The following is a 27,152-nucleotide window of genomic DNA, read 5'->3' as shown; positions in this document are numbered from 1 at the left end:
TTCTAGTCAAAAGCAGGAAGTAAATTTTAAACAGTCACATTTCTCTCTGGTTTAATACATTCAAAATTCCATCAAAATTAGGTGTTTTCACTGAATTTAAGATAGAATTCTTGTTCATTTTTTTTTTGCATTTCCTTCATTGTTTGTCTTTTTTTAAATGTTGTAGGAAAAAAATTAATTAATTTGCCTGAATATAAATGAACACAATTACAAGGGGGAATAATTGACTTTCAATTTTTTTCTGATGTAATTCAGAATATTCGAGACAATTAACTCGAAATAAGAAAAAACACATATCTCGTATTAAAGTCATTATCAATTTACCGCCGATATAAACTTTAACGTTTGTTTCGTTCTCTCTACTTTTATTAATAAAAAAAATATATATTGGACATCCATTTAATAAAAATGAATGTTTCTTTTTATCTTTTAGGTTAAGAGCGATCGTAGCTTCAGCTCTAAGAGCGGAGTGAACTAGCCCTTCTATTCTCTTTAGCCCTGCTTCTGATCAAACTATGGAGACCCTATTTCCCAAATTGCCGCTACTCACCTATATTTTTGAGGACAAAAATCCAAATCCGTCAAAAGAAAGGTTATGTCTATTCAGAGAAATTACATTTTTGTGCCTGATTTCGTAACTTCAAATATCGTCTGAACTAATTAGCAAATTTGAGGTCCCTCCTTTGGAACATTGAAACTGAGAACTAGAACGTGAAAATTTGTTTATTAGATCAAAAGTTATTCAGGGTGGTCCTTTTATTTTATTTTATTTCATTTTATTTTATTTTATTTATTTATTTATTTACTTATTTATTTATTTTGCGCACTGTGAAAGCAGAAGTAGGGTAAACATCGGCTGTTTAACTCACTTATTTCAAGAATATTTTACTACTCTTTTTCGTTAACATTACAAAATTCTCTAGTTGACATTATTTGATAGCCTATAATTTTTCTCATCGATTTTATGTTTACTTTTTTAAATTATGAACTGTCCATTGCATTAATAATTTTTCAAGGGTCTGCAAGTTGGTTCAACCTTTTCTTCTTGAAGCTTGATTCAAAGGCAAGTTCGTTTAAAAGGGATGGACAAAAACAGCATGTGACTCCTCTTTGATACCATGCAGTGATCTAGGGAGAAGTATAAAAAAATAGGGGTAGTTAACCCTTTGGCGAAACCCCCATAGCTTTCTTTAGGTGAAATAAAATGTGAATATCTAAATATCTGTTTAATGTCTTCGATTCAAAATGGTGCTTCGAATTTGTCGAACGATTCTTTAATTAATTTCATAATTATTTTCATATTTATTCTCATGATTAATTTCATATTCATTTCATTTGAAAGTTTTCATAAATCTAAACTTCGTTTCAATTTATATTATAGCAAATAAAGATAAGGTTAAATAGAGTTTAGGGATCATCATCTGGCAGAAGGCGGAGCCATCTAGTATTATTATAACTAGTGGATGGAAAAACTACATTATTTTTGCAGTTAACTACAACTACTTTATTACAAATGTTGTTATCAAAACCGTGGTGGCTCAGGGGATAGAGCGTTCGCCTTCCTACACAGTTTTACCACAGTTTTTCAGTATTTTATTCCTATCTTATTTTAACTGAATCCTTACTATTTGAGAGTTTAGTAAATACTTTAACGTGTATATTTCTGTATTACCTAATAAAACAAACTATAATCATCGATTAAATTACTTTCCATTTTCGAATTTTTAATCTTTTTGAACTTAAGTAATATAGAATCAGAATCTAAGTTTTTAGGCAACATATGCGTAAACTTACCTAATAAAAACCAATTACGAAAATTAGTCAATTTTTTTAGTATGTTTTTTTCTTTGAAAAAATTATTATAATTCGACTTGTGTGATAGATATCACGTGATTGTTCTATTTTGTGATGTAGTGAGGTTAACCGTTAACAACCAAAAAGTAAGCATTTTACGCAAACTTCTTCAAGATCAAAAGAATCCAACTTCCACACGGGGATAGCGACTCATATTTTCTTCTTCCCACGGAAGCAAATAAAACTCATTACGTAATAGACCAGGTTGAACCTTTTTCCTTGGTATAAAGATTGAAAATTGAACAAATAAAATGAAACCAAGAGGCTACACCATTTGTTGTCTATCTAACTTGGAACTGATACCTAATTGAAAATGTTCAACAGATCTACGAGAGTATGTGAGCGTGCAGTTAATAAATATCTATGAAGATTTATTTTAATTTCTAATTCGATTTTATTTAAAAAAAACTTTTAGAAAACCTTTAAGAATAAGAATTTTTAAAACCACAGGTTTGAAAAGGTATTATGTTGAAATCCTTCAAATCTTGAATCTTAACATGTTTAGAAATGGGAATGAGCTATAATTTTCATAAAAACTGATGTGATTTGATTTTCTTTGGGTGTACTAGTTTTGTAATTTTCTTTTACTATCATATTTAATTTTTGTTCATGGAATTATATTTCTTTTTTTTTTTGCATTAAAAGAAATTGTTCAATCATTTATTTCTGCAATTTTAAAACAGAACGTCCCCTCGTTTGATACCATCATTATAGCTTTTATTCCCTTATAATTTGTTTTTTTGTTTTTAACTTTTGTAGCAAATATTTTTTAAACAAGTGTTTTAATGACATTTTTTTTTTAAATTTATTTTCGAAGGAAATTTTTTTAATAATTTTTTTCTTAAATCTTCTATCCTGAAAGAACTCTCCCAGCTGTTCGCCAGAATTTCAACAAACAGATATCTACTGTTTAGTAACATGAATAACTTTTTTTAAAATCCTCTTTATGTCCTGTTTTTTTTTTTTTTTTTAATTTCTCCCCATAACTTTCAAACAAAGGCTTGACTTACAAAATCATTAACAAACAGAGAGGAGCATTCCTCAATCAGGCCAAGCTGTAGCATGAGAAATTTATTACAATGCTGTGCCACATTGAAAATTTAATAGTTTACTATACACTACAAAAGAAATGGCGATTTTTCATTTTTTTCACTCTTTTTTCATCATTTATCTATAGGAACAGTCATTTTTCAAGATGTATGAAGCAAAAAATAAAATTGAAATGAAATCATAAGAGTGTAAGGGGAACTTAGGTTTATTGATTTATTACGCATTCATAATTACAATTACAATGAAAAAAATAATGATATTAACTCTTATAGTTGTATGCAACTTATGCAGATTTGTGTCCACCATATTGGATTCGAACTTCGGTGAAGGACATGTTTTGAGTTTTGAACTGGCTTGGAGTTCTGGCCTTGACTGGCCGGTCGAAGGGATATCCCATAGCTCGTTTGTCTGGGTACTTCTGGTCCTTGGCTCCACAGTAACTTACTGCATCAGAACAAATAACAGCAGCTGGTTGATCTTCAACCTGTCAATAAACAAGCAGTTAGTTCAGAAATTTTAATAAGATTGAAATAATTGAAGAAAATTTATGGAAATTAAAGCAATATTTTTTTTAACGGCAGGCACTGGATTTATCGTTCTTCGCTATGGAAGGTGACGAAAGTGTTGCCTGGTGAGCAATTGGCGACCAAAGTTACGGAGGCGAGCAGCATTTCCCACGCCACACTGCCACAGATAGGCCACATTCACATACAACAGAGGACAACAAACAGAGATAAACACCCATGCCTTGAGCAGGATTCGAACCCGCAGCCATTGGCTTCGCCGTCAGGCACGCCAACCGCTCTGCCACCTGGCCGGTGATTACTGCAAACAATGAAGATATTTTTCACAATCTACGGCAATATCGCAGTTGCAATAATACATTATTTTTATGCATTAATGTTTCTGCTATGAAATTTAGTATCTTAAAATCGTAAAACTAAATAATCATAACTTATCTCAGCTGATGAAAAGTTAGATCATTTTTCAGTTTCACTTTGAAAAACTTTTTAAGCAATACAGGAAAGCATTTGAACGCTAAGAAAAACTGAATATTTTGGGGGGGGTTACTTATAAGAGGGCAAAAATTTCCCTCTATGTATAGAATAGAATATTTGAAACAAAAATATTTGAAACAAAATATTAGTACTTTAAACCAAAATAAAGAGCACATTTGCTACTACTTCAATTAAATATTACGGGGAATTTCACTGCAAGTTGAATCTTTATTTAATGTAATCTGAATTATTTTCACTTTAATATGATATAACGTGGTACCGTATGTAGGGTTGTAACAGAATTGTACAATGATTATAGATCTATTTGTTTTTAACAAGGCTTTTTTCAGTTAATAACAAAAAGTGCTATTCGTCTTTTTTTTCTGAAATAATCATACTTTTTTTCAGCAAAAAAAGTTTAACATTTAAGCGATTTTTTTTCTCTGTTCCAGTAGATGCTCTTTATTTTTTAAAAGTTCAGTTGCATCAAAAAATTAATAGGAAATTAATCAACTGAACCCGGAACAACTAAGCAATAATAACTGTATTACAAAAAATAATTGTTGATTGTTTCATTTTGCATTAGTTTCTTGGTGAATACATAACAAATCTCCCAGTTTTTAGCTGATAATATATATTATTGAATTAAAAAGACAGCTTTGAGCTTCCTTTTCTCTAAAATGTATCACTATTTTAATTCAGTTATATGTTTGACATTTAAAACATGAATTTATTAAGGTAGTTTTCGTAGTAAAGGCTAGAGCAAAGCGTAAATCAAAATTTTGATCAGGCAAAATATAATTGGATAAAGCAAACGTTTTTGATGCTTATTAAATTTCTTTTAAGAAAAATGTAAAAGAGTTTTTTTTTCGAATTTTGCATCAAATTATTTTTAACAACGAAATTAATACCAATCATGATCATCCTCGCAACTTCTTTACTGTTTAAAAATCTCTCCTATTGCGAATTTTAAAGATAGGTAGCCTTATCTTTTATTTTATTTACGTTGTACTAGAGCTGCATAATGGGCCATTGACGGCGATCTGGGAAACATCCTTGATAATGATCCGAAGACATGCCATCGCAATTTTGATCCTCTGCAGAGCGGATGACTCCCCTGCTTTGGTAGTCCGACTACCTGCGTGCGAAGTCAAGCACTTTACGGTAACAGTTTAACGAGGACCAATACCGCGCACCGTCGTTCCCTACTCTGGCTGATCAAAGTGGTCACCCACCAGCTTATTACTGACCGCAGTCAGTGATGCTTGACTTCGGTGTTCTATTGGGAGCAATTTCTTTACGATCAGCCCACTGTGGGACGAATTTTAAGGAGATTTTAGAAGTATCACAGTGAATTTAAAGTCTAAAATATTGGTTTGATGACTGTAAGATTAATAATAAAGATAAATATATTATATTCTTTCCAAACTAAAAAAGATTTACCCAAACAAAAGCCCGTGCATATTTACCTTATCCATGTCGAAGTCAGTCAGCATAACAAAGAGATGGAAGACCATTCCTCTTGGAGTACCTCTGGGCACAAGCATATGTTCGGGCCATCCGCAACTGCAATATTCATTAGAGTTGTCAGATAAACCTTCTCCTTTTTCCAATTCCTCGAATGTGGGTATCTTGGATAATGTTACGGAAGAATCCAGAGACCTTCGATTGATAACATTCTTTCCTGGTTGCACTAAAAACAGAGTAAAATCAAATCACCCTTAATATTTAGTTTTAAACTCCTTGTCTTAATTGATGTCATTATAATCTAGAAATTAGGTGGAATTAAAATCTTCAAAACAGTTTATTTGTCAAATAACAATTAAAGACGTTCCTATTATATTCTGCGCGATATAATACTTCTTAAAAGTGTCTTCTAGCTTTATCCGATAAATAAACTGTTTCTGCGTATTTTTATTCCAGTATGTTTGCACTCCACCTCAATAATGATTCATCTGTTCCCGCAATAATTTTTAGTTTTCTGACCTAAGTATTATTTATTGATCTTGAAAGTTAAAATGCTGGCTCTAACAAAAAAAATATTAATGATTAATTTAAAAATAGGCAAAATGTGCCGTGATTCCGTATCATGACAGAGTGTCTCGTGATATATACATTAAATTTCACAAATTAACATTAGGAAAAATAAAATCGCTTTCGAAATCTAGTGAATCACTATTGAAAAAGGCAAATCTGAAAACAACAAACAATTTGTTTTCCTGATGCCTGATTAAACATTGAGGGTGTCTTGTAACTCGACTTTCTATTTCCTCCAGCTTTCTAATAAGTTTTTATGGTACATGTTTCACTTTCCTCAGTAGTGACTCATTAGATTTCCGTAGTGTTATAAATGTTTCAACACTGCTTTTAAATTAAAGATATTCTATTTACAATGCATTAATTTATAAATATTATTATCCTTTAATGCTTTTTTTTAATATGAAATCAGATTGCAGAATTTTTTTAAAGGAAACAAAAACGTTATGTCTTGCTTTATAATCAAACGCAATCTTGATCTAGAAAATCAACTTGATCAATTTTCATTTGTCATTAATTATCAAGGTATAAAATATGTTATTAAAAAGGGATTTGAAAATTATAGATTTTACAGGTATTTGCTTTAAATGCCCTCACATCTTGAAATAAACTAACATATAATTTCAAGTTGAAGGAAAAAAAATATTACTTAATGATGTTAACCTGAAATGCTTCGTTCGAAAAGATTTAATTATTCTGCCAATCTTCCATAGATGTTTGAAATATTATTAACGTTTAGAACTTAAAATATTTAAAGCATTTTTGAGCTAAAAATAAATAGTCCAAATTATAATAGTAAAATGCAGCTATTGGGTTTTTTTTAGAAAAATGTGAAATTGAACTTACAGGTGTGAGTGAACTTATCGAGTTCAATGTAAAGCCCTCTTTGAGCTTCCAAAACTAGCCTGTTACCCAATTCATCATATTTAGGAGCCAAGAAAATTCGAACAGTTGTCTTCTTAGCACCTCCTGTAGAGTTTGTGACACCAACGCTATAGCTAAAAGGTTCATGGTCTAAGTGCTCATATTTAACCTGAAAATTACATACGTATAATTAACACTTGGAATATGCTTTAATTTAGTGAATATGCTTTACTAAGTTAGCTTGATGCTTTATTGAGCATTATTGAGTATGAGCAGTTTGAATATGCTTTAATTACGATTTGAATAGTAAGAGTTGTTGCTACCATTTTTCAGCGAATTTAAAAAGCATTAGCGGAAGAGGAATTTTCAAAAACATTTAATTCAGAGAAATCGATTTTTATTCATCTATAAACAATTGAACAAGTTAACAGTAAATCTATATTTACCTTTTTTTCATGAATTAACATTAAACAAACTCTACCATTTTAGAAAAATGCTAAAATAACTGCAACTTGCAGGTTATAGAGTTCGAATTATTAATTTTAAGAAGAGGGATCTCATGTTTCATAACAATCAAGTTCATGACTTCAAATAGTGCTTTTGATAATTTATTAAATTAGATAATTTATAAAATTAGATAATTTATTAAATTAGATAATTTATTAAATTAGATAATTTATTAAATTAGGTAATTTATAATAATAAATAAGTAAACTATTACTATCAAATTTAATAAACTCACCTTGATCTCATTTTTAAGATCTTTAATTCCCCTTGATCGTATTCTCAAGATCAAGATCTTTAACTCACTTTGATCTTATTCTTAAAATCAAGATCTTTACTTCACCTTGATTATATTCTTAAAATCAAAATCTTTAACTTACCTTGATCTTATTCTTAAGGTTAATTCCATTAGAAAGTTCAAGGTAGGCGTCCTTGCTGTAAGTGTGGATCAGGTTTGGTACTTTAGCATTGACAGTTACATTTGTGATACGAATACCAGGGAAGCTCATCTGTGAAAGAAATAATACACTGACGTCAGACATTGAAAAATACTGTTGCTTATTCCCCGCTTTTTTTGATACAACAATGCTCTATTTTGCTGATAAAAAAGCTACAAATAACTCTACACATACCTCTTTAGCAGAGTAGGCTGGTAATCGGTGTTTGTATTCTTGGAAAATGTTATCCATCCATCTATGGTACCGGTAGAAGATAGGATCTCTCAAAGCAGTGGAAGTATCATCCATAACACCTGGATTTTCCTGAAATTCAAAACGTAACATATTATTCATTGATCTTATGATAAGGTATTATTTTAAACCGACCCTCCCTAGAATAAGGCATACGAAAAATTTGAAAAGACTCGTCACCGCGACAGGTCTCCTCGTTTGAAGTACATACAATGCCGGTGGCAACGGTAAGGAAAACAAAATTTCAAATATCGTATTGAATGTTTATAGTATATATAGCAAATGTTAACGACCAAGTCATTTGAGGCCAAAGGGCCCCTCATAAAATTTAAAACAGTAGATATAAAACATTGAAATTCACCGGCATCATACTTTCAACAAGCACGCCACAACTTGAAGCCTTCAATAACTGCCAGTAAAACATAAACTTTGATCGGTTCAACACTAAAATATTAAAGTATTAAAAGTCAGAGATATAACCTAAAGACAAACAATTACTACAATTGAACAAAATGGATAAAATTTTAAAGATAGAACTTTAAATAGATTTAGAATTAAAATTACAAGATGTTGATGATATGATAGAGTTGTTTCGGTAGTTATACATATTTACAGTTATATATATTTATATATTTTAAACTCACCTTGAATCGACCATCATGATCGTGGATCTTAGCAATCATGACATGTCCCCAGTTGTGAAGGGTTCCATAATAGCCTTTGTTGAGTGATTCGAAGCTGGATTCGATGAGGGCTCCAAGGATGTCAAGGCCTCGTTCCAAATCCAAAGGCACTTCCTTGCCATGCATGTCAATGACTTGTCCAGTGTGGATGGCGCTGAGAATCCTTTCCCTCCATCTTTCCATGTCCTGAACGTCTACTTCACGGATGTCTCTAAGGGTCATTCCTGCTGGCCGAGAGGCATAATTAAGACCACTAATGAGGGAAGTCAAATGGGCAGAATAACCTTCCAGTTTTTCTTCGAAGTTTTGGAAGGGTACCATACGTCGTAGACCAGCAGACAAACGATCACAATCGTATCTGAAAAAATGTAATATGCGTTTTTCACTCATGGAAACATGCAAAAATATGTTGCTTTTTCATAGATAAACTAGGAAAAATTAGGGGAAAATGTCTTTATTTTGGTTTATCACCCTTTTACTTGAGATTTTTTAATCGCTTAGTTTGAGTTGTTCAGTTGCGTTTGGATAATCTAAGACAGGATAATCGATCAGAATGGTGATTATCAAAGATAAAGAAATAAAGTTTTTTTAATTCTCATAGAACTAACAGTTATACATCACTAACCTGGATACTAGCATCTAAATTAGTTTCTGCAGCATTACCTTCACTCGATAATCAATTAGGATGAGTGGTTTAATATTATCACACAGAAAATTTTCGAAAGAATGTAGCTAAAGGCTGATATTTTTGCAATAATTAGTTCAAATGAAATAAATAATGAATATTTATATTAGATTTCTATAGCTTAATATTTTATAACAGTCGTTGAACAGCCGACCCAATTTTTGGGTTTATGACTACTGATGTTCAAATCTGCATCCTTTTAATTTCGAACCCAGTCCAAAAGACAAGAGAACTCCTAGATCAAGTATTGGGAGAAATTTGTCTTCGTGGAGTACTTCATGATGGAACTAAGCCGCATTCACGTCCCATGATGAGGAAAACCACGAGAACCTCCCACCCTTAGCCAGATGACAAGGGGACTCTAACCCATGATCCATCTACCACTGAAGATATTTTACGTCAGTACTGTGGACAGTGCGAGTCGGGTGCGGGATTCGTATTAACCAGTCATCGCTGGGATTCGAACCTAGGTCACCTCATTGGATGGTGAACTTGCTATTCCCTGAGCCACCATATCTTTAACTTTATATTGAATAGTTTAGAGCTGGTAGTCTTTGAAATGTTAAACCATCTTCCCCGTGTTTGTCAATCTTTGCTTTAACGTCTTAACAGCTCTGGCAAGTATTCTTAAAAAAATATAAAAAATAAATCTTCCATATAAGACATGCAAGATGCTGCACATCAGAAAGCGTTTTTAGATTTAATAATAATAATTCTGTTCTTTATCGTTTCTATAAACAGGCAAAAGGAACTACTTCCTTGCAAACATTCAACAAGACTTAGTTTGAAACATCACAGCACTGTTTGATGCTTGCTTTCGAAATGCAATCTGAGAAAGAAAAAAAAAGAATTATTTACCTGGCACACATCTGTTGATGCATGTAATAAAACAGCTCTCCTTTCCTGTCTTTTACTTTTCCGAAGAAATCTGGTCTGTAAGTGGCTGGATACACTAAATGCCAGTGCCAATGATGAGCATTAATTCCGATATCTTCACGGAAATAAGCAAGGTTGTACTCGGGATCCAGAATGTTACCTGTCTTTTGAATGGAAATGACCTGAGGAAAAAACGTCAAAATTTTTCTTATTTACTTACGTTTATTTACGCAATTTGAACTGTTCGTGCATCAAAAGTCCAATAAATATTAACTAAAAATTTGCTAAAAAAGACTAGAATAAAAGGTACGTTTTGTGCATGATAATATTATTTAAACTTAATTGTTCTTTATAATTTTTAAACACTATTAAATAATTACTATAATATGCTTAATTGTAAGAGTTTAGTTAAAAATGAGTAGGACTTTTTTCTTGTTGATAAATAAAAGTTTTATAGTTACTTATTTCAAGTATGGTATTTTCGAACTTTCATCGTTCTATTTTATGTTTTCCTCACATAAATTTTCATTTTAAGTCTCACAAAAACGATGTTTTTTTCTCACATCGTACATTCAAGTTTTGTTCTTAGATTCGCTAAATTTCGTATGACATTTAGAATTAAAGTATGACAATTTTCTCTCGTTTTATTTATTTTTTTTCAAAACTTTTTAGTATCAGTCAAGGAATTATTTCAATTTAGTATCAGTCAAGGAATTTACTCTTTAGTATCAGTCAAGGTATATATTATTACATGAGAGCTATTTTAATCAGTAAGTTTAAAAATCTCTTAATTTAATTATATTCTTTGTTGTAAGACAATGCTATAAGTCTCTTTTTTTCTGAAAGTAACATAAAAACATCGAAAATGTGGTTCCTCATTGTTTCAAAGCAGGGTATCAGAATGATTTATACATTCTTTTAACATTTTTTTGATATTTTTTTAAATATTAATAAATTAATACATTTTTGCGAAATTAACTATGATTACCTTGGTTTCTCCAGTTCCTTGTTTGTCAGCCTTGAGGGCACGGTTGATAGTTTCAGCTGGCACAAACTTATCTGGAAAGACCTCTTGAATTGGTGGAAGAACAACTCCCTTGCAATCATCCCGATGCAACACAACCACAGACAAAGCAAAAGCAAAAAGACCCTCATTTACGATGTCTCTGGCTTGCTTAGCAAGGTTGATGAAATCACTAAAGTCCTTGGCCTCTAAACAATTGAAAAATCATAATTAAATAACAACAAAATAGCCTCAATAGTTTTAATCAAAAGGGCATTTTCGTATGCAAATATTTCTAAGTGGTAATAAGGAATTCGAGTATTCTGTCACCTCATACTGTTAAAATTGTTGAAGCATATTAACGCTGTTTTTCGAAACTCTGTAGCCATAGTTCAAGTGCCTTGCACCTGAAGCAATGCGATGATTTTAAACTATATTTATGCACTGAAGAACCAAAAAAACTGATACAGGCATGAGTATACAAATAAAGGGGGTATGGAGCCAATCAAAGTACAGCGCTGCAATTGGCAACGCGTATATAAGACAATGAGTGTCTAGCACAGTTCTTAGATCGGTTACTGCTGCTACAATGCCAGATTATACAGATTTAAGTGAGTTGGAACATGGTGTTATAGTCGGCGCACGGAAGATGGGACATAGCATCTCCGAGATAGCAATGAAATTTGGATTTTCACGTACGACCATTTCACGAGTATACCGTGAGTATCGGAAATACGGTAAAACATCAAATCTACGACATCGCTATGATATTTGGGATGCCTTGCAACGTGATGTTCAGAAGATATCATCACCCCCTCTTACTCCCACTGGTTTATGGACAGCCCTGCAGGATTCATGGTGTCAATTATCTCCAGCACTACTTCACACATTGATCGAATCCATGCCACGCCATGTTGCAGCACTTCTTCGTGCTCGCGGGGACCCTACCCGATATTAGTCAGATATACCAGTTTTTTTGGGTTTTCAGTGTAAAATCCAGCTGTGAAGATTATTCTGGGCTTTAGAGCAGACAAATAAATTAAATATTTTATTCAATTTTTTTAAAAATTGCTAATTTGATGACATTTTTCCACTTAGAGGAATATTATTACTATCACTGCCGTATTCTCAGTTTTTGAAAATTTTTATGATCCCAGGTAATGTAGGATTGGAGTAAGTATTAAATATTAAATGGCTTTTCTTCATATTGACATCTTGCGCCATTTTCAAAATAAGCGTAGACAGCACTTGCTTTAGATCGGCTAAACTTGACCTAACAGTTATAAGTAACAGTTGCAAACTCACAGCATTTAAAAAAATAATAAGTTATTCGCTAAAACGCATCATTTCATATTACGATGGAGTCTTCTAAAAACAGCTTTAAATCACAATATCGTGCAAATTTTCTGACCCTGCAGTAAATTGTGGTTCTGAACCTTTGCTTAATACTCTCTACATACTATTAGATACAGTTCATCTCGGATGGAAATATGTTGCTAAGTTTGCCGGACTTCAACATTGGTAAGGTCTAGTTTCCCCATCAGAAGCAATTCAAAATTATATTTCTCCTTCTTTCCAATTTAGAAAGAAGATTAGACGTACAGATAACAAAGTTTAAAAAGAACATACTGGTTTCTGTACTTGCACAGAGTTTAAAATCTTAATTTTTGCGAATTTCTTAAATACACAAGTGAGATTTTCTTGCACTTTAATACGCTAGGGAAAGCAGTACGATAAAAAAAAAACTAGAAAATGGTTAAATAAACCGTGTTTCTGATTCTAAGGGAACAACAAAAAATATCGAAGCGCATTGGTAATGATTTTGGTAAAATTAGCAAAACATATGGTTTTATAATATGTGATAAAATTTGATAAATGCTGTAAACTTTGGTAATTTTCTCGTGATACCTTAGAGTAAAGTATTAAAAAGATTTATTCAGTTAAATTTACTTTTCAACTAGAGAACTATAATTTTGAAAAAAAAAATTCCTGTATATCGTTATCATATAAACGGAAAAGTTACCAAATAAAAGGTTTAACTACCGTATATTTTGCTTTATTAATGAAAAATTTGGTTCTTTTAACTGAAATGCCATTATTATAATATACGGTAATTTTACCAAAATTGTTTCCTCCGCTTATTCGAAGACAGTTGTTTTATTCGTTATTTTACTTTTTAGTTACTGCTCAATCGAGTGGAAAACTTTATTAAAATAAAAATCGCTCATGAAACCGTAAAACGTTTTATTAATCATATTTTTAAATTCTGAAAAGTTTCTGAAAATTGTGTTAATTTTTTTAAATTATAAAGCATATAATTATTTAACTAGTTCACAAGATCATATTTATAGTTATTTATTGCCAAATACCACAACACTTCTTTTTATTTTTCTAACCTCATAATTTTAATTACAGTATTTATATACATAATTTTAATTACAGTATTTATATACATAAATTTAATTACAGTATGCATTTTTAAAAAAATATAAATCATATGCTAAGAGTTCTTCCGAAATCGTTGGGCAATTGGAATTGTTTTTCAGCATGAAAAAGAAAGTTATCATGCTAACTTCATTTTTTAAATTTGCAGATGTTTTAATTATCGTTTTCTTCCTTTTTTTTTAATCTAGCCATTTTTCTCACAAGAAATTTATAATTCTATATTTAGTTTTTTGAAAAACGAAATATTTTTGGAGGGTAACATTAAATGTTTATTTTAAATTACTTAATTAGAATTTGAATTTTTCTATCTGTCTAAAATGTTAAGAATAAGCAAATTGTTTGTTATATATATTTAAATCATGCAATTACCATGGTCTAAATTTAATATTACAAATAAAATTAATGCTTTTTTAAATTGGATCATTTTAATTTCTTGAATTTACAATGTTTTCCCATTAAGATATTACTGATGCTTAAATGCATATAAAACCTACAGCACAAATATTGTCTTCTTTAATTTAAAATTATGATAATTAAATAAAAAAACCTTTGAAAAATATTCTAAAAGTCACAAAAACAGTTTTGGAATTGTTTGCTAAGTTTTAATGATAAATTTCAAATTTAGAATAATCTAAGAGATATGGCGACAATTTTTTGATTAAAAAAATTATTTTAGAGTCATTTTTTAATAGAAAATATGAAAGAAGTATTTTTTTGTTGTTCCAAACTATATTGAAAAAGCAGCTTTAAAACCCTATATCAGAAACAAACTAAGATTCGGAAATCAATAAAAGAATAAACTAATGACAAATAAAAATAATAAATTTATGAATAGCTTTGAAATCCGTAAATTATAGTTAAAAACTCAACTGATCGAATAGTAATTTATTGACTGATGAAAAAGTCAGTTCATACATAGCTTGAAAAGGTATAATTAAGATATATAATTAAGATATATAATTAAGAAACAGATATAATTAAGATAAGATATAAATAACATTTGATATAAATAAGATTAGATATAATTAAGATTAGATATAATTAAGATTAGATATAATTAAGATTAGATATAAGTAAGATTAGATATAATTAAGACTAGATATAATTAAGATTAGATATAATTAAAAGACAATATATAATTAAAAACTCAAGAACTGGTCGAGAAATAACTTATTCGATGTTAAAAAATAATGAATTTATGGGAGCTATAAAACCTAACTTTAAGATATTATTTAATACTCAAAAAAAGATTCAAAAATAATTTAATGATTCTTTAAAGATAACTAATTCAAGAATATCTTTAAAACTTAATTTTAAGATAAAATTACACAGTCAAAGACTTATTAAAGAATTACTTTGAGTAGAAAAAGTAAGGATAGCATGAATTGCTTTAATACTTAAGATGCTTTAAGAAATATTTAATTGATAGTTATCGATATACCTAAAGATTTAAGTGACGAGACTCATTAAAGAGTAATTTAATGACTGAATGAATACTGAATAATAAGGAATTTGATGACTTGAAACCTGGAAACAGACTAAGATCGAAATACAAAAATTGGAAACCTTTCAAAACAAATGTTTAAGATTTATTTTTAAAATTNACTGGTCGAGAAATAACTTATTCGATGTTAAAAAATAATGAATTTATGGGAGCTATAAAACCTAACTTTAAGATATTATTTAACACTCAAAAAAGATTCAAAAATAATTTAATGATTTTTTGAAGACAACTAATTCAAGAATATCTTTAAAACTTAATTTTAAGAAAAAATTTTCAGAGTCAAAAACTTATTAAAGAATTACTTTGAGTAGAAAAAGTAAGAATAGCATGAATTGCTTTAATACCCAACCTTAAAATACTTTAAGAAAGATTTAATTGATAGATATCGATATACCTAAAGATTTAAGTGACGAGACTCATTCAAGAGCAATTTAAGACTAACAAAAGTATGATTTATCAAATTACATTAAAATTGAATGTTAAAATATAACTAGAGATTCAAGAACTGATGAAAAAAAAATTTAAGGACTGACAAAAAGGATGAGATAATTGAAGATAATTTAACGTTGATATAATTGAACAACTTCAAAAATAATTTAAAAGACTTACAAAATGAATGAATTCGAGAAAAGAAAGTTATAAATTCTGCTCACCATACAGTACTTCATAGAGGGCCTGAGCCTCTCCTAGATGATCTTCATGAAAACATGAAAAGAGCCTTCCTCTGGGAAGTGCTCCAACCCCTTTCAGGCGAGCATCCCTTTCAGCCTCTGGCAAAGGTTCTGGTGATAGGGCAGTTAATTTCTTAAACAGGGGTAAGATCTGAGATTGCTTTTCTTTCACGGTCATGTTTGAAGAGATGCTCTAATCGAAAGACGAGATGATTCCACCGGCTATCCGCAAGACTGTTGTCGAAATATTGGTTTATATACTCGTTCTTATCTTTGTAGAATTGTATGCGACCATCGGTCATTCTAAGAAACTTCAATCACTTAGATGGATGGGATGGCCGCGTTACTGAAAGCACGAAGAATATTATTTTTGGTGACATGTTTCCTCCTTCGCGATCCGCACCCTAGTTCCTGTATTTGGAGCTGTAGTTGAGCTCTTTTTAATGGTTTATTTGAGAAAATTCTGAGGTATTGTCGTGACTGTGAGTGACTCGGAATTTTGAAGATTGTACTTTAATTTGATTGTTTGTTTTTGAGGAGGATTTCTTCAAAATAATTCAAAATAACTGAAAAAATTTTTAAAAAATTCGGAATATGTAACTTACTACTTTGATTTTTGAATATATTTTCTATTTATATTGTGCACTCTCTTTAGATATATATAACACAATAAAGACGAAAGGGAAAGAGAAAAAAACGAAGAAAATTAATAGGTTTTATTAACTGCACATAAGCTGCAAGTATATAGAGTTCATAAAATAAGTTAAAAATACAGGGAAAAATAATAAAAATTAATGAAAAGAGAAGAAGAGAAATTATTATTAATTAATGTTAGAAAGCATCTCTTTTTGCCGATATAATCGTGTGAGCTGATGGCGAGATTATATCCTTTCTTTATTCTGTTTTCCGGGTTTTTCATAATTTTTTTAAATAAAAATTTAATTAATTTTTCATAATTTTAATTTTAAAAAAATTTGTGTATATATATATATATATATATATATATATANAAATTTTATTGTAAATATATATATATATATATATATATATATAAATTAAAAAGAATAAACATTATTAAAAACATAAAAAACTTACACAAATAAACAATGAAAGCTCACGTGATTACATCTGCAAAATATATATAAAATATATCTTTAAAATAGTATGAGGAGCTCCATAACAAATGGAACTGATTTGAAAACATAATTCAATTGTAACATAATTATTAACACTCAGACTAATTAATAACTCTCACACTAACATAATTAATAACACTCATAAATATAATTAATAACATTCACATTAGCATAATTAATAACATTCACGCTAACATAATTAATAACACTTACACTATTTTATAGATATATTTTGTTTTGGGTATATTAATACAGTATTAGAAAACGCTATTTTTGAGAATATAATCGTGTTAGATGATGACGAGATTATATCTTTTTGTTGTTAATTTGACTAATTTTGTTTAATTTTTTACCTGTTTCATTTAAATTTTTTAAGTTTTTTTTATTCAAAATCCTTATTTTCCTTATATTTTTTTTGTTTTTCACTTATTTTCCTTCTGTTTCAATCTTTCGAGCTTGTCAATTTTCCTTGTGTTTCAATCTTTGGAAATCTTATGAGCTCTATGTACTAGCAGTTTATGCGCGATTATAAAACTTGACTTTCTCTTTATATATTTAAAATTTTATGCTCGTGCATTGTAATTTCTTTTGAATTGGCCAAATAACATGTAAAATAATGACAGCATGGTACTCCAGAACCCTATCCAACCATTATTTAAATTAAAAATCATGACTTTCCACTATTATAGCACAAAATTTCTTTATTGTAGAGAATACCTGAGTTGGAGGGTAAAATGTAAAATTTGAGAATTATTACTTATGCTTCGCTTAGTGATTGTAAAAATGCCTAAGAATGACTGAAGTACTCACCTATCTATAGAATTCTTCGACATTCTATAGAGTGGCTTTTTAATTAAAATAATTAATGAGAATGATAAGAAACATGATGAAGGAATTTTTGTTAGCAGGTTCTATAAGTTATCGTAGACATATACTGTAGAAAATTTAACGAAAAAATTGTTAAATAACAATTTATTTCATTGTTATTTAACCATATTTAAACGAAACAGCCAACTAACCATAAAGAAGACGGTAATCAAACTGTTAACTGTGAGAAAAACAGTTTATTAACTGCTTTCACCTAATACGGTTAAGCAACAAGACTTTTATCTCACCAACTAAGCCAACCTAATAAAGCCACTTAGTTACTTGCAGATGGATACATATTATAACCGCGAGGGCTAATGCGTCAGTTCCATGAATAACAGAATTGGGGTTAGATTCCCAGCGTTGACACCACAATAATTCCTCCATTTCCATCAACACGTGAAGAGTTTCCGGTGTCCTGCACTCTCCAATGCCCATTACCTAACGAAAAGCCTAACTCGTATGTCCAGTTAAACTTCTTTTTTACTGTTTTGAAACCATGCTAGTTGTAAATGGTTAAAAAAACGTTCATGGCGTTACAGATATACAAATAGTAAACGGTTACAAAACCGTAAAGGTAAAAAATGTTCTTTACCGTAAACTTAACGGTTAAACGGATGGGCAGACTGCTGCCTGTTATTTTATCATAATTTTAGAATGAAAATTTTTACAGTGTATTAAACACAAGCATAAAATAGAATACCTAGCAGTTGTATAAAATATTTAAGATTTTTAAGCAAAGTGTTAATAAATGAGAATCATTTTTGTCAGTGGTCTACCACCCCCCTTTTCGCTATCGCTAGCTGGCCCCGAAAACAGCTTTTGCAGTTCTGCTTGGATCGCTTCGTTGTTTCACCAAATACTGTTGTTGTTGTTGTTTCTAATGCAACTTGCCACACGGGCAAGCCTGCTTGGTGAAACGCTTGGTGAAACCGAGCAAATTTAAGGCAGAGTGTGCGTTTCTTGTTTCTCAGTGGAGCCATCTATGGCCAAGAATTTGACTTCTGCCACACCCGTTACGTCGCACCCGTTTACAGGGCGGACCCATTCATACATCTATTCATTCATCCACAGATCGTAATTTTGACCTGAATCAGAGAACGATCGATTTCCCATCCAGTACCCCCAGAGGCATTGATTTGTTATGGGAACATGGAGGACTTTTGCGACTCGACAGATTTAACGTAAGACACTTTACTACACGGGGAGTCTTCGGCCGGCGGGGTTCGAACCCACGAACTCTCGGACATGAGCCCAGCTCCCTACTAACCAGGCTATCCCGGCCCCTCACCAAATACTAAAACAGAGTAATCTAGAATCCTTTATTAAACAATATACTGGTACTTAGACTGAAACTATCTGGACTTCAGACAGTGTTTGAGTAGCACACTCAGATGTATCGTAAGTTGTTAAAAGCAGTAGTTAAAGATAGATATTTCTCTTTCATCCAAAACTATGCAAGATATGCCAAATAAGAAAAACCTAATTCAATTTGCTTCAATTTATAAAGGAAATTATATGTATAAAAAAGCATAGGTTTTCTAATGGTTTGATTTTAGGAAACACTAATATTGCACAAAATTGCGGCTAGTTAAATTCAAAGTATCATCTATATATATATTTCTCTTACACGGCACCAAAAAAAAGCCTCATAACAACTCCCCGAATGGCAACGTTAGAAAATCGACCAATGATTGATACTAAAAATGTCACATGGCAAATGTCACATGAGGTGGCTCAACATATAGCGCTTTTAAAAACGGAAACAATAACCAGAGTGAGCATTATCAGGTTGTTCAATTCAGATTCATGCCCTAAAAACATGATAATATTTAATTTAAACTGGCTCAACATATAGCGCTTTTAAAAACGGAAACAATAACCAGAGTGAGCATTATCAGGTTGTTCAATTCAGATTCATGCCCTAAAAACATGATAATATTTAATTTAAACTGGCTCAACATATAGCGCTTTTAAAAACGGAAACAATAACCAGAGTGAGCATTATCAGGTTGTTCAATTCAGATTCATGCCCTAAAAACATGATAATATTTAATTTAAACTGGCTCAACATATAGCGCTTTTAAAAACGGAAACAATAACCAGAGTGAGCATTATCAGGTTGTTCAATTCAGATTCATGCCCTAAAAACATGATAATATTTAATTTAAACTGGCTCAACATATAGCGCTTTTAAAAACGGAAACAATAACCAGAGTGAGCATTATCAGGTTGTTCAATTCAGATTCATGCCCTAAAAACATGATAATATTTAATTTAAACTGGCTCAACATATAGCGCTTTTAAAAACGGAAACAATAACCAGAGTGAGCATTATCAGGTTGTTCAATTCAGATTCATGCCCTAAAAACATGATAATATTTAATTTAAACTGGCTCAACATATAGCGCTTTTAAAAACGGAAACAATAACCAGAGTGAGCATTATCAGGTTGTTCAATTCAGATTCATGCCCTAAAAACATGATAATATTTAATTTAAACTGGCTCAACATATAGCGCTTTTAAAAACGGAAACAATAACCAGAGTGAGCATTATCAGGTTGTTCAATTCAGATTCATGCCCTAAAAACATGATAATATTTAATTTAAACTGGCTCAACATATAGCGCTTTTAAAAACGGAAACAATAACCAGAGTGAGCATTATCAGGTTGTTCAATTCAGATTCATGCCCTAAAAACATGATAATATTTAATTTAAACTGGCTCAACATATAGCGCTTTTAAAAACGGAAACAATAACCAGAGTGAGCATTATCAGGTTGTTCAATTCAGATTCATGCCCTAAAAACATGATAATATTTAATTTAAACTGGCTCAACATATAGCGCTTTTAAAAACGGAAACAATAACCAGAGTGAGCATTATCAGGTTGTTCAATTCAGATTCATGCCCTAAAAACATGATAATATTTAATTTAAACTGGCTCAACATATAGCGCTTTTAAAAACGGAAACAATAACCAGAGTGAGCATTATCAGGTTGTTCAATTCAGATTCATGCCCTAAAAACATAATAATATTTAATTTAAACTCAATTAGGAATTAATTAGGCTGGCCTTCTCCATGACTATAAATAAGTCACAAGGTCAGACTTTTGAGAAAATCAGTTTAGTATTGACTAAACAAGTTTTTAGTCATGGACAACTTTATGTTGGCCTGTCAAGAGTTAAGTCATTTGACAGCCTTTCAGTAATTGCTCCAAGATGCCAAATCTATAATTGTGTTTTCAACGAAATTTTAAATGCTTAGTGTTAATTTCTTAGAGTTTTCTGAAAAAAATGTTTTTTGGAAAAAATTTAATTGAAAATTCTATTGGCAGTAGGCAAGGGGAACTGCCAAAATCAAAACTCCCCGATTAGAAATGCATCTTGGCGACCTTCACGTCGTACTTCTCGGGTAATGCTAATAGCCATGCATTTTAATTTATTGTATGGAAAACATCCTTATTTTGTTCTAAAATGTTATGTACTTTATCACAAATGTTAATTAATATTGAAATTGATTTCAAGAATGCTGATCACCGAAAAATATTTCATTTGGCGATAAAACAAATTTTTGTGTTCTTGAAAATGAAAGACTTTTTGAGGGTTATTATCTCACAAGGAAAAGTTAGGGTTTAAAGTTTATATTTTTAAATAATAAAATTTTTTTCTAAAACTTTCAGAATTTCTAGCATTAACTAATTTATTATACACATTTAGTTGAATTTAGGTGAGTAACTGCAATATTTGATAATTTATTTTGCTAATATGTTTCTCATTTAGCTAATATTTTGATTTTATCACCAGGTACAATCTAAATAGCTAATATACTTTTTTAAAAGCCAATAAAAACATAGGTAGAATTCTTCTACATAAGTACAATACTATGTCTTTGATGATAAAATACTATGTCTTTGATGATAATATACTATGTCTTTGTGCTAGAACATTGTGTTCATTGGCAAGCGAGCGCAGCGAGCCAGGGTTCATGGCGTGAACCACATAGGATTGCGAAGAAATTCTCGGGGGTTGGCGAGTGCTAGCGAGCAGGGGGCGGAGCCTCCTAGTATATATATAATAGTAAAAATATGTTTTTTTAATGTCCCATATATTTTTAAAGTTTGAGTTTTCTCAATTTTTTTTTACTGCGTTCAAAATTTTTCTTTTTTTTTTCTCTTTGAATAAATAAACAATCACTTCCAGACAGGATTTCATAAAGTACCTTTCTACCTGACTTTATGATTATAAGTATTAATAATTAGTATTAAAAAGTATTTAATAAGAACTAACTATTTTTTTCTGCAAAACTCCTTGTTCAGAAGTTTTCCGTGTTTATTTCCATTATTATATTTGAAATTATTCAATTAAAAATAAAATATAATGTAATAAAAATAATGAAAATGTAATATATAATCTCTCTTCATAGTCTATCTTAACAATCCTAACTTAATGTTAAGATTTTAATGCAACCCTTAACTAATATTAAGGGTTGCGAGATTGCGTTAGATATTTATAGAAATAGATGCTTGGATTGGTTGTTGTAAAAATGCCTAGACATTCTATTGAATGAAACACTAATCAATACATGGAATTCCTAGACATTCTACAAATCTAAGCACTAATTTTTTAAATAAAATATTTAATAAGAACGATAAAATATACAATGTAGGAATTTCCTGTGTGTGGTGCATTTATGTCAATGTTATAGTCAATGTATGAAATGATGGCAGTATATAAAATACTAAATAATTGTATTGAATGCCTAGGCATTGTATAGAATGACAAATGATTTAAGCAAGGTATGAAATGTGAAAATTATTACCTTTTTTGTCTAGTTACTGTATGGAAGGTCTGTATGTTTTTTTTATTAGTTCTTTTAATTCTACCCAATTTAAAATTTACGACAAACAATGTTTAATGTTACGACTAACGACTCCGTAGCCTTGTAATTTTGAACCCAATCCAGAAGACAAGGGAACTCCTGCATCAAGTATTAGGAGGAATTTACCTTCATGGATGACTTTAAGATGGACCTAACCCGCATTTGCGCTACATGGAGAGGAAAACCACGAAAACCTCCCACGCTCAGCCTGACGGAAAACGAACTCTAACCCATAATCCGTCTATTACTGAGGATATTTTACGTTGTGGAATAGTTAATATTTTATACTTTGCCGGTAGATTTTTATATTCCATACAGAGCAGTGGTGGCTCAGAGGATAGAGAGCTCACGTCTACCATTGAGGTGACCCGGGTTCGAATCCCAGCTTTGACTGGTCAGCACAAATTCTGCTCCCGACTCACGCCGACCACAGTGCTGACATAAAATATTTTCAGTGATAGATGGATCATGGGTTAGAATCCCCTTGCCGTCAGGTTAACCGTGAGAGGTTTTCGCGGATCTTAAGTAACGCGTGAAGGCACGAATGCAAGAAATTGCGTGAAATTTGTTTATTTACAAAATCAACGCGAAGTTCTTATTTGCAGTAATATAGTAAGTATTCGCAATAAATTTTCAAAATTGCGACCAATAATAGTAATACGAGTTACAGCTCTGAATGACTTGTCACAATTTGGAACATTTATTGTGAATGCTCTATGACTGCAAATAAGCACTTTGGCGTTGATTTTGTAAATAAATGCACTTTTCATTTCGTGTCTTAAGACGTCGTTTTAGACCTTGCATTCAAAAAGTGCTAGCCTACACAAAAGTGCTAGCCGTGATGGATCAAGGAATAGAGCTTTCGCCTTCCAATGAGGGGAACCGGGTTCGAATCCCAGCATCGGCTGGTCGATACGAATTCCGCGCCTGGTTCGCACCGCACCCACAGTACTGACGTAAAATATCCTCAGTGGTCGAGCAAAGCAAATGCAAGTTAACCTATCGAGCAAAGCAAATGCAAGTTAATTCCATCAAAAAGTTCTCCAAGAAGTCTAGTTTGCCCCGATTAAGGAATTCCCTTGTCATCTGGATTGAGTTCAAAATTACAGCGCTACGGAGTTGAACGCTTTTAGTCGTGAACTCAGAATCAACTTAGCTGTTCAACTCCGGTTATAAAATAAAAATATTCCGTAGGATGACTAGAGATCCTACAGAAAACCAAATTGCAAACTTTAGTGTTGACATGTATGGTAACGGAAAAGGGATAATGAGAATAATCAATGATAAAAGAAATAATCAATGAATCAAAATTTAACATTCTAATTTGCCAGAAGCAAAAAATTAGCATTATCAAAATTTAACATTATAATTTGTCATGATAATTTGTAAGATCTTTATTTTGTAACCGTCATAAAAACAAAGCCACTCAATTACGATACCATAGTGATATGTTTCGGACCATACAAATTTCCTATTTTTCAAATGAAGGGGAAAAAAATTATCAATGAAAGGAATCAAGTGAATTACTTTGAAATCATTTCAGCAAGCGATTACAATTATTCTTAATAGTATAAAAAAATAAATAAACAATTTTTGCCTTTCAAAAGTTGTAGGCTGGTTCTTTAATGGCTGCATCAATTTTGATATCGAAATGTTTACAACACTTAAATTAGCACAATAATGTTAAAATACAATGTCACAGAATAATAGAGAGAAAAATAAAATAAGTAGATGGCGCTGAACGTCAGGCGATATTTGCTATCTGAAGATTTGACAAGAAGAAAAACGAAACAGAAACGGAAAATTGACATCCGGTCGCAAGGTCATAAACTGATAAAAATGCCTAAGTTTTAAAGGTGATTAAAGAGATATTTCATTAATCATGTATGTTTTCTCGTTATGTTTACAAGATCATGAGGAAATTATAAAGGATCATTCAAAAACTAAGTATTTAAAAGATTTTAATATGCATATTTTGACTGAGTTAGAAGTTTCATTTCGGAGGATAATTTAAAACTGTTACGAACTACAAACCCAGATCGAAAGATTTGCATGTTAAAGAAAATTTATTTGTTCGCTTTTGTTTTCGATTTAAGTAAAATTATACATTCATATCGAAATTCATAGAAATTGACGCTGTTGTATTAAAAAATAATTTTAAAAAAAAGCACTTTTTTTGTCATGTGCATGTTTTTTTTTGTACGATTGTTCCTGTTTTTCAGTGGCGCCATCTACGCCCAGGAATTCGACTTCTGCCACACCATTCACCCAATCACAAACCCGTTTATAGGACAGGTCACATTCACTCACACAGAGGAGAAAGGACATAGAACACACAGCGAGAACGAAACATCCATGCCTTGCCCGGTATTCGAACCCAGAAATTTTGTAATGCAAGGACAGTTCCCTGCCCCCTACACAGGCCGGTCGGCAGAAAAACACTTAAACATTTCATACTTTTTATGAAATATTTGAACTGAAATACTAAGCAGCTATCTTTTTATCAATTAGAAGCAAAAACGTTGGTTTGGTTTATTGGTACAACAAACATTTGCAGGCTGGTGTGATCAATTAAGGCCTGTAAGCCTTTATCTAAAAGAAGGTCAGATGGCACAATACAGAGAGGAACAGCACAAAGATACAACAGGGTAACAGCGGATTACGAACCCTGCTAAACCATTTTTCTCCTTCATATGCTTTCACATTACCTGACCGGTTTTCGTTTTAAAATCATTTTGAGGTCTGTTAACAAAATTGAATCCAAGTCCCATACAGATCCTACAAGTATTGATAATCGACGGGGCATTTACCACATGCATTACCATAGCCACTAATGACATAACAAATTTACATTGAGGGAACACGACAGATGTGTCCAAAACAAAGGATTCCATAAATTGCTGTATTAGCACAATTGTATCCTCTATTGCTGTACATTATTGGGACCTTCAGCACAAATTTGAATTCAATAGCACAATTCTTTCCATTCCTTCCACATCAGCTTATCGTGTAACTCTAAAATCTTGTTATTATTATCTCTAATTAATGTTAATAGTTTCGCGCAAAACTTCATTGTGCTTAGAATTGTGCCTTTTTTAGTCATCTCGTTCTTCTCTGCTGCCATGTTTTTTCCCCTTTTACTTAAAAATCACAAGGCTTGACCTCAATTAACATAGATCATGCATATATCTTTATCTCTCATCAGTTAAAAACTAATAAAAGCTATAGTAATATTTTACTGAAAATTAATTATTTATTTTACTTCTAATAGTTAGTTCATCCGTAAAAGTAATCCGAATTTTGCTTCAGTATTGTATCAATTTGACAATAAAGTTGAATTGCATAAATATTTATACGATGTTCAAAACCTTAAACGTAAATGCTAAAAAGTAAGAGCAAGCTCGGAAAATAATCGTAAAATTATTGAAAAATAACGCAAAGCTGCATGGCAAAACTAGAACTTTAACTGACGTTTTAAATCCGTTTGTGATTAGGGTAAAAAACGGGAAGAAACTGTTTTGTTAACACGATTTTAAACCGTTGAATATACGGGAAAAAACAATGAGTATTTTTTGCAGTGTAAGAAATTATGATTTATGCCCAAAATGAGAAGAAATTCTCTACGAAAATAATCTTACAATAAACAAAAATTTTAAAGAATTAATTTATAATTTATTTTATGTGATCTTTTTATATTAAAATTTTGGTAAAGCGCACATCACTGTTTTGAATGTTCAACTATACATCATACTTTATTTTGCTGCGTAAGAACTATAAAGCTTAGAAATTGAAATTTCAAAGATAAGTAGAAAAATATTTGAAGAATACAATGGAATAAAAAGTTTCTCATTCGATAAATAGTTTAGGTATAATTAACCTTTAAATTTACAGTAAAAAATAACATGCGAACTGATCTGCTGCCCATTGAAAGGCAACTACAAACTTAGAATTCGACAAACTGTGAGAGCCATTTATGTTTATGAACTCTACCCGAATAATTTTTTACGAAATTGCAATTTGACTGAAAAATATTTTTTCTCAGTTTTTTTTCTTCAAATATTTATCTATTGTAGTAGAAAAATTTATTTTTCTCTCTCGAGGTCTTAATTTTATGTATCTAATGTCGTGCTTAATCTTTGTCCTTATCTCACGATGAGTTGATGTCAAAAAAAAAAAGACAGAGAGATTTGATAGATAATGCCAGATACAAATCTTAACATTTATCCAAAATTAGAAATAAAACTTTAATATCAGAGAGATAAAATTCATTCCTTATTTGAAGGATTATAAGTCTCTTTAACGAGTAAGAACACTTCTCATTCATTTCTTCTTATTTAGTCAGGCAATCTGTATTCCTTAGATCAATTTTTAGGTTAATTTGAGATTAAATTTTCAGGTGAT

The 27,152-nt window shown here is 31.0% G+C and overlaps 1 protein-coding gene across 1 annotated transcript; it reads right to left on the bottom strand.

The window, feature by feature from the left end:
- Nucleotides 1-3,094: 3,094 nt before the first annotated feature.
- Nucleotides 3,095-16,269, bottom strand: LOC107451657 (hemocyanin D chain). Its single transcript, XM_016067820.4, has 9 exons — nucleotides 15,846-16,269; nucleotides 11,229-11,452; nucleotides 10,223-10,422; nucleotides 8,641-9,037; nucleotides 7,940-8,068; nucleotides 7,688-7,816; nucleotides 6,786-6,972; nucleotides 5,372-5,595; nucleotides 3,095-3,388 (listed from the first exon to the last, which is right to left on the bottom strand). The coding sequence occupies exons 1-9, from the start codon at nucleotides 16,039-16,041 to the stop codon at nucleotides 3,188-3,190; spliced, it is 1,887 nt and encodes a 628-aa protein (XP_015923306.1). The 5' UTR covers nucleotides 16,042-16,269; the 3' UTR covers nucleotides 3,095-3,187.
- Between the last annotated feature and the right edge of the window lie 10,883 nt (nucleotides 16,270-27,152).

This window comes from Parasteatoda tepidariorum, chromosome 10 (genome assembly GCF_043381705.1).
Source record: "Parasteatoda tepidariorum isolate YZ-2023 chromosome 10, CAS_Ptep_4.0, whole genome shotgun sequence".
Classification (NCBI taxonomy): Eukaryota; Metazoa; Arthropoda; class Arachnida; order Araneae; family Theridiidae; genus Parasteatoda; species Parasteatoda tepidariorum.
This window is presented reverse-complemented; position numbering and strand designations above follow the sequence as displayed.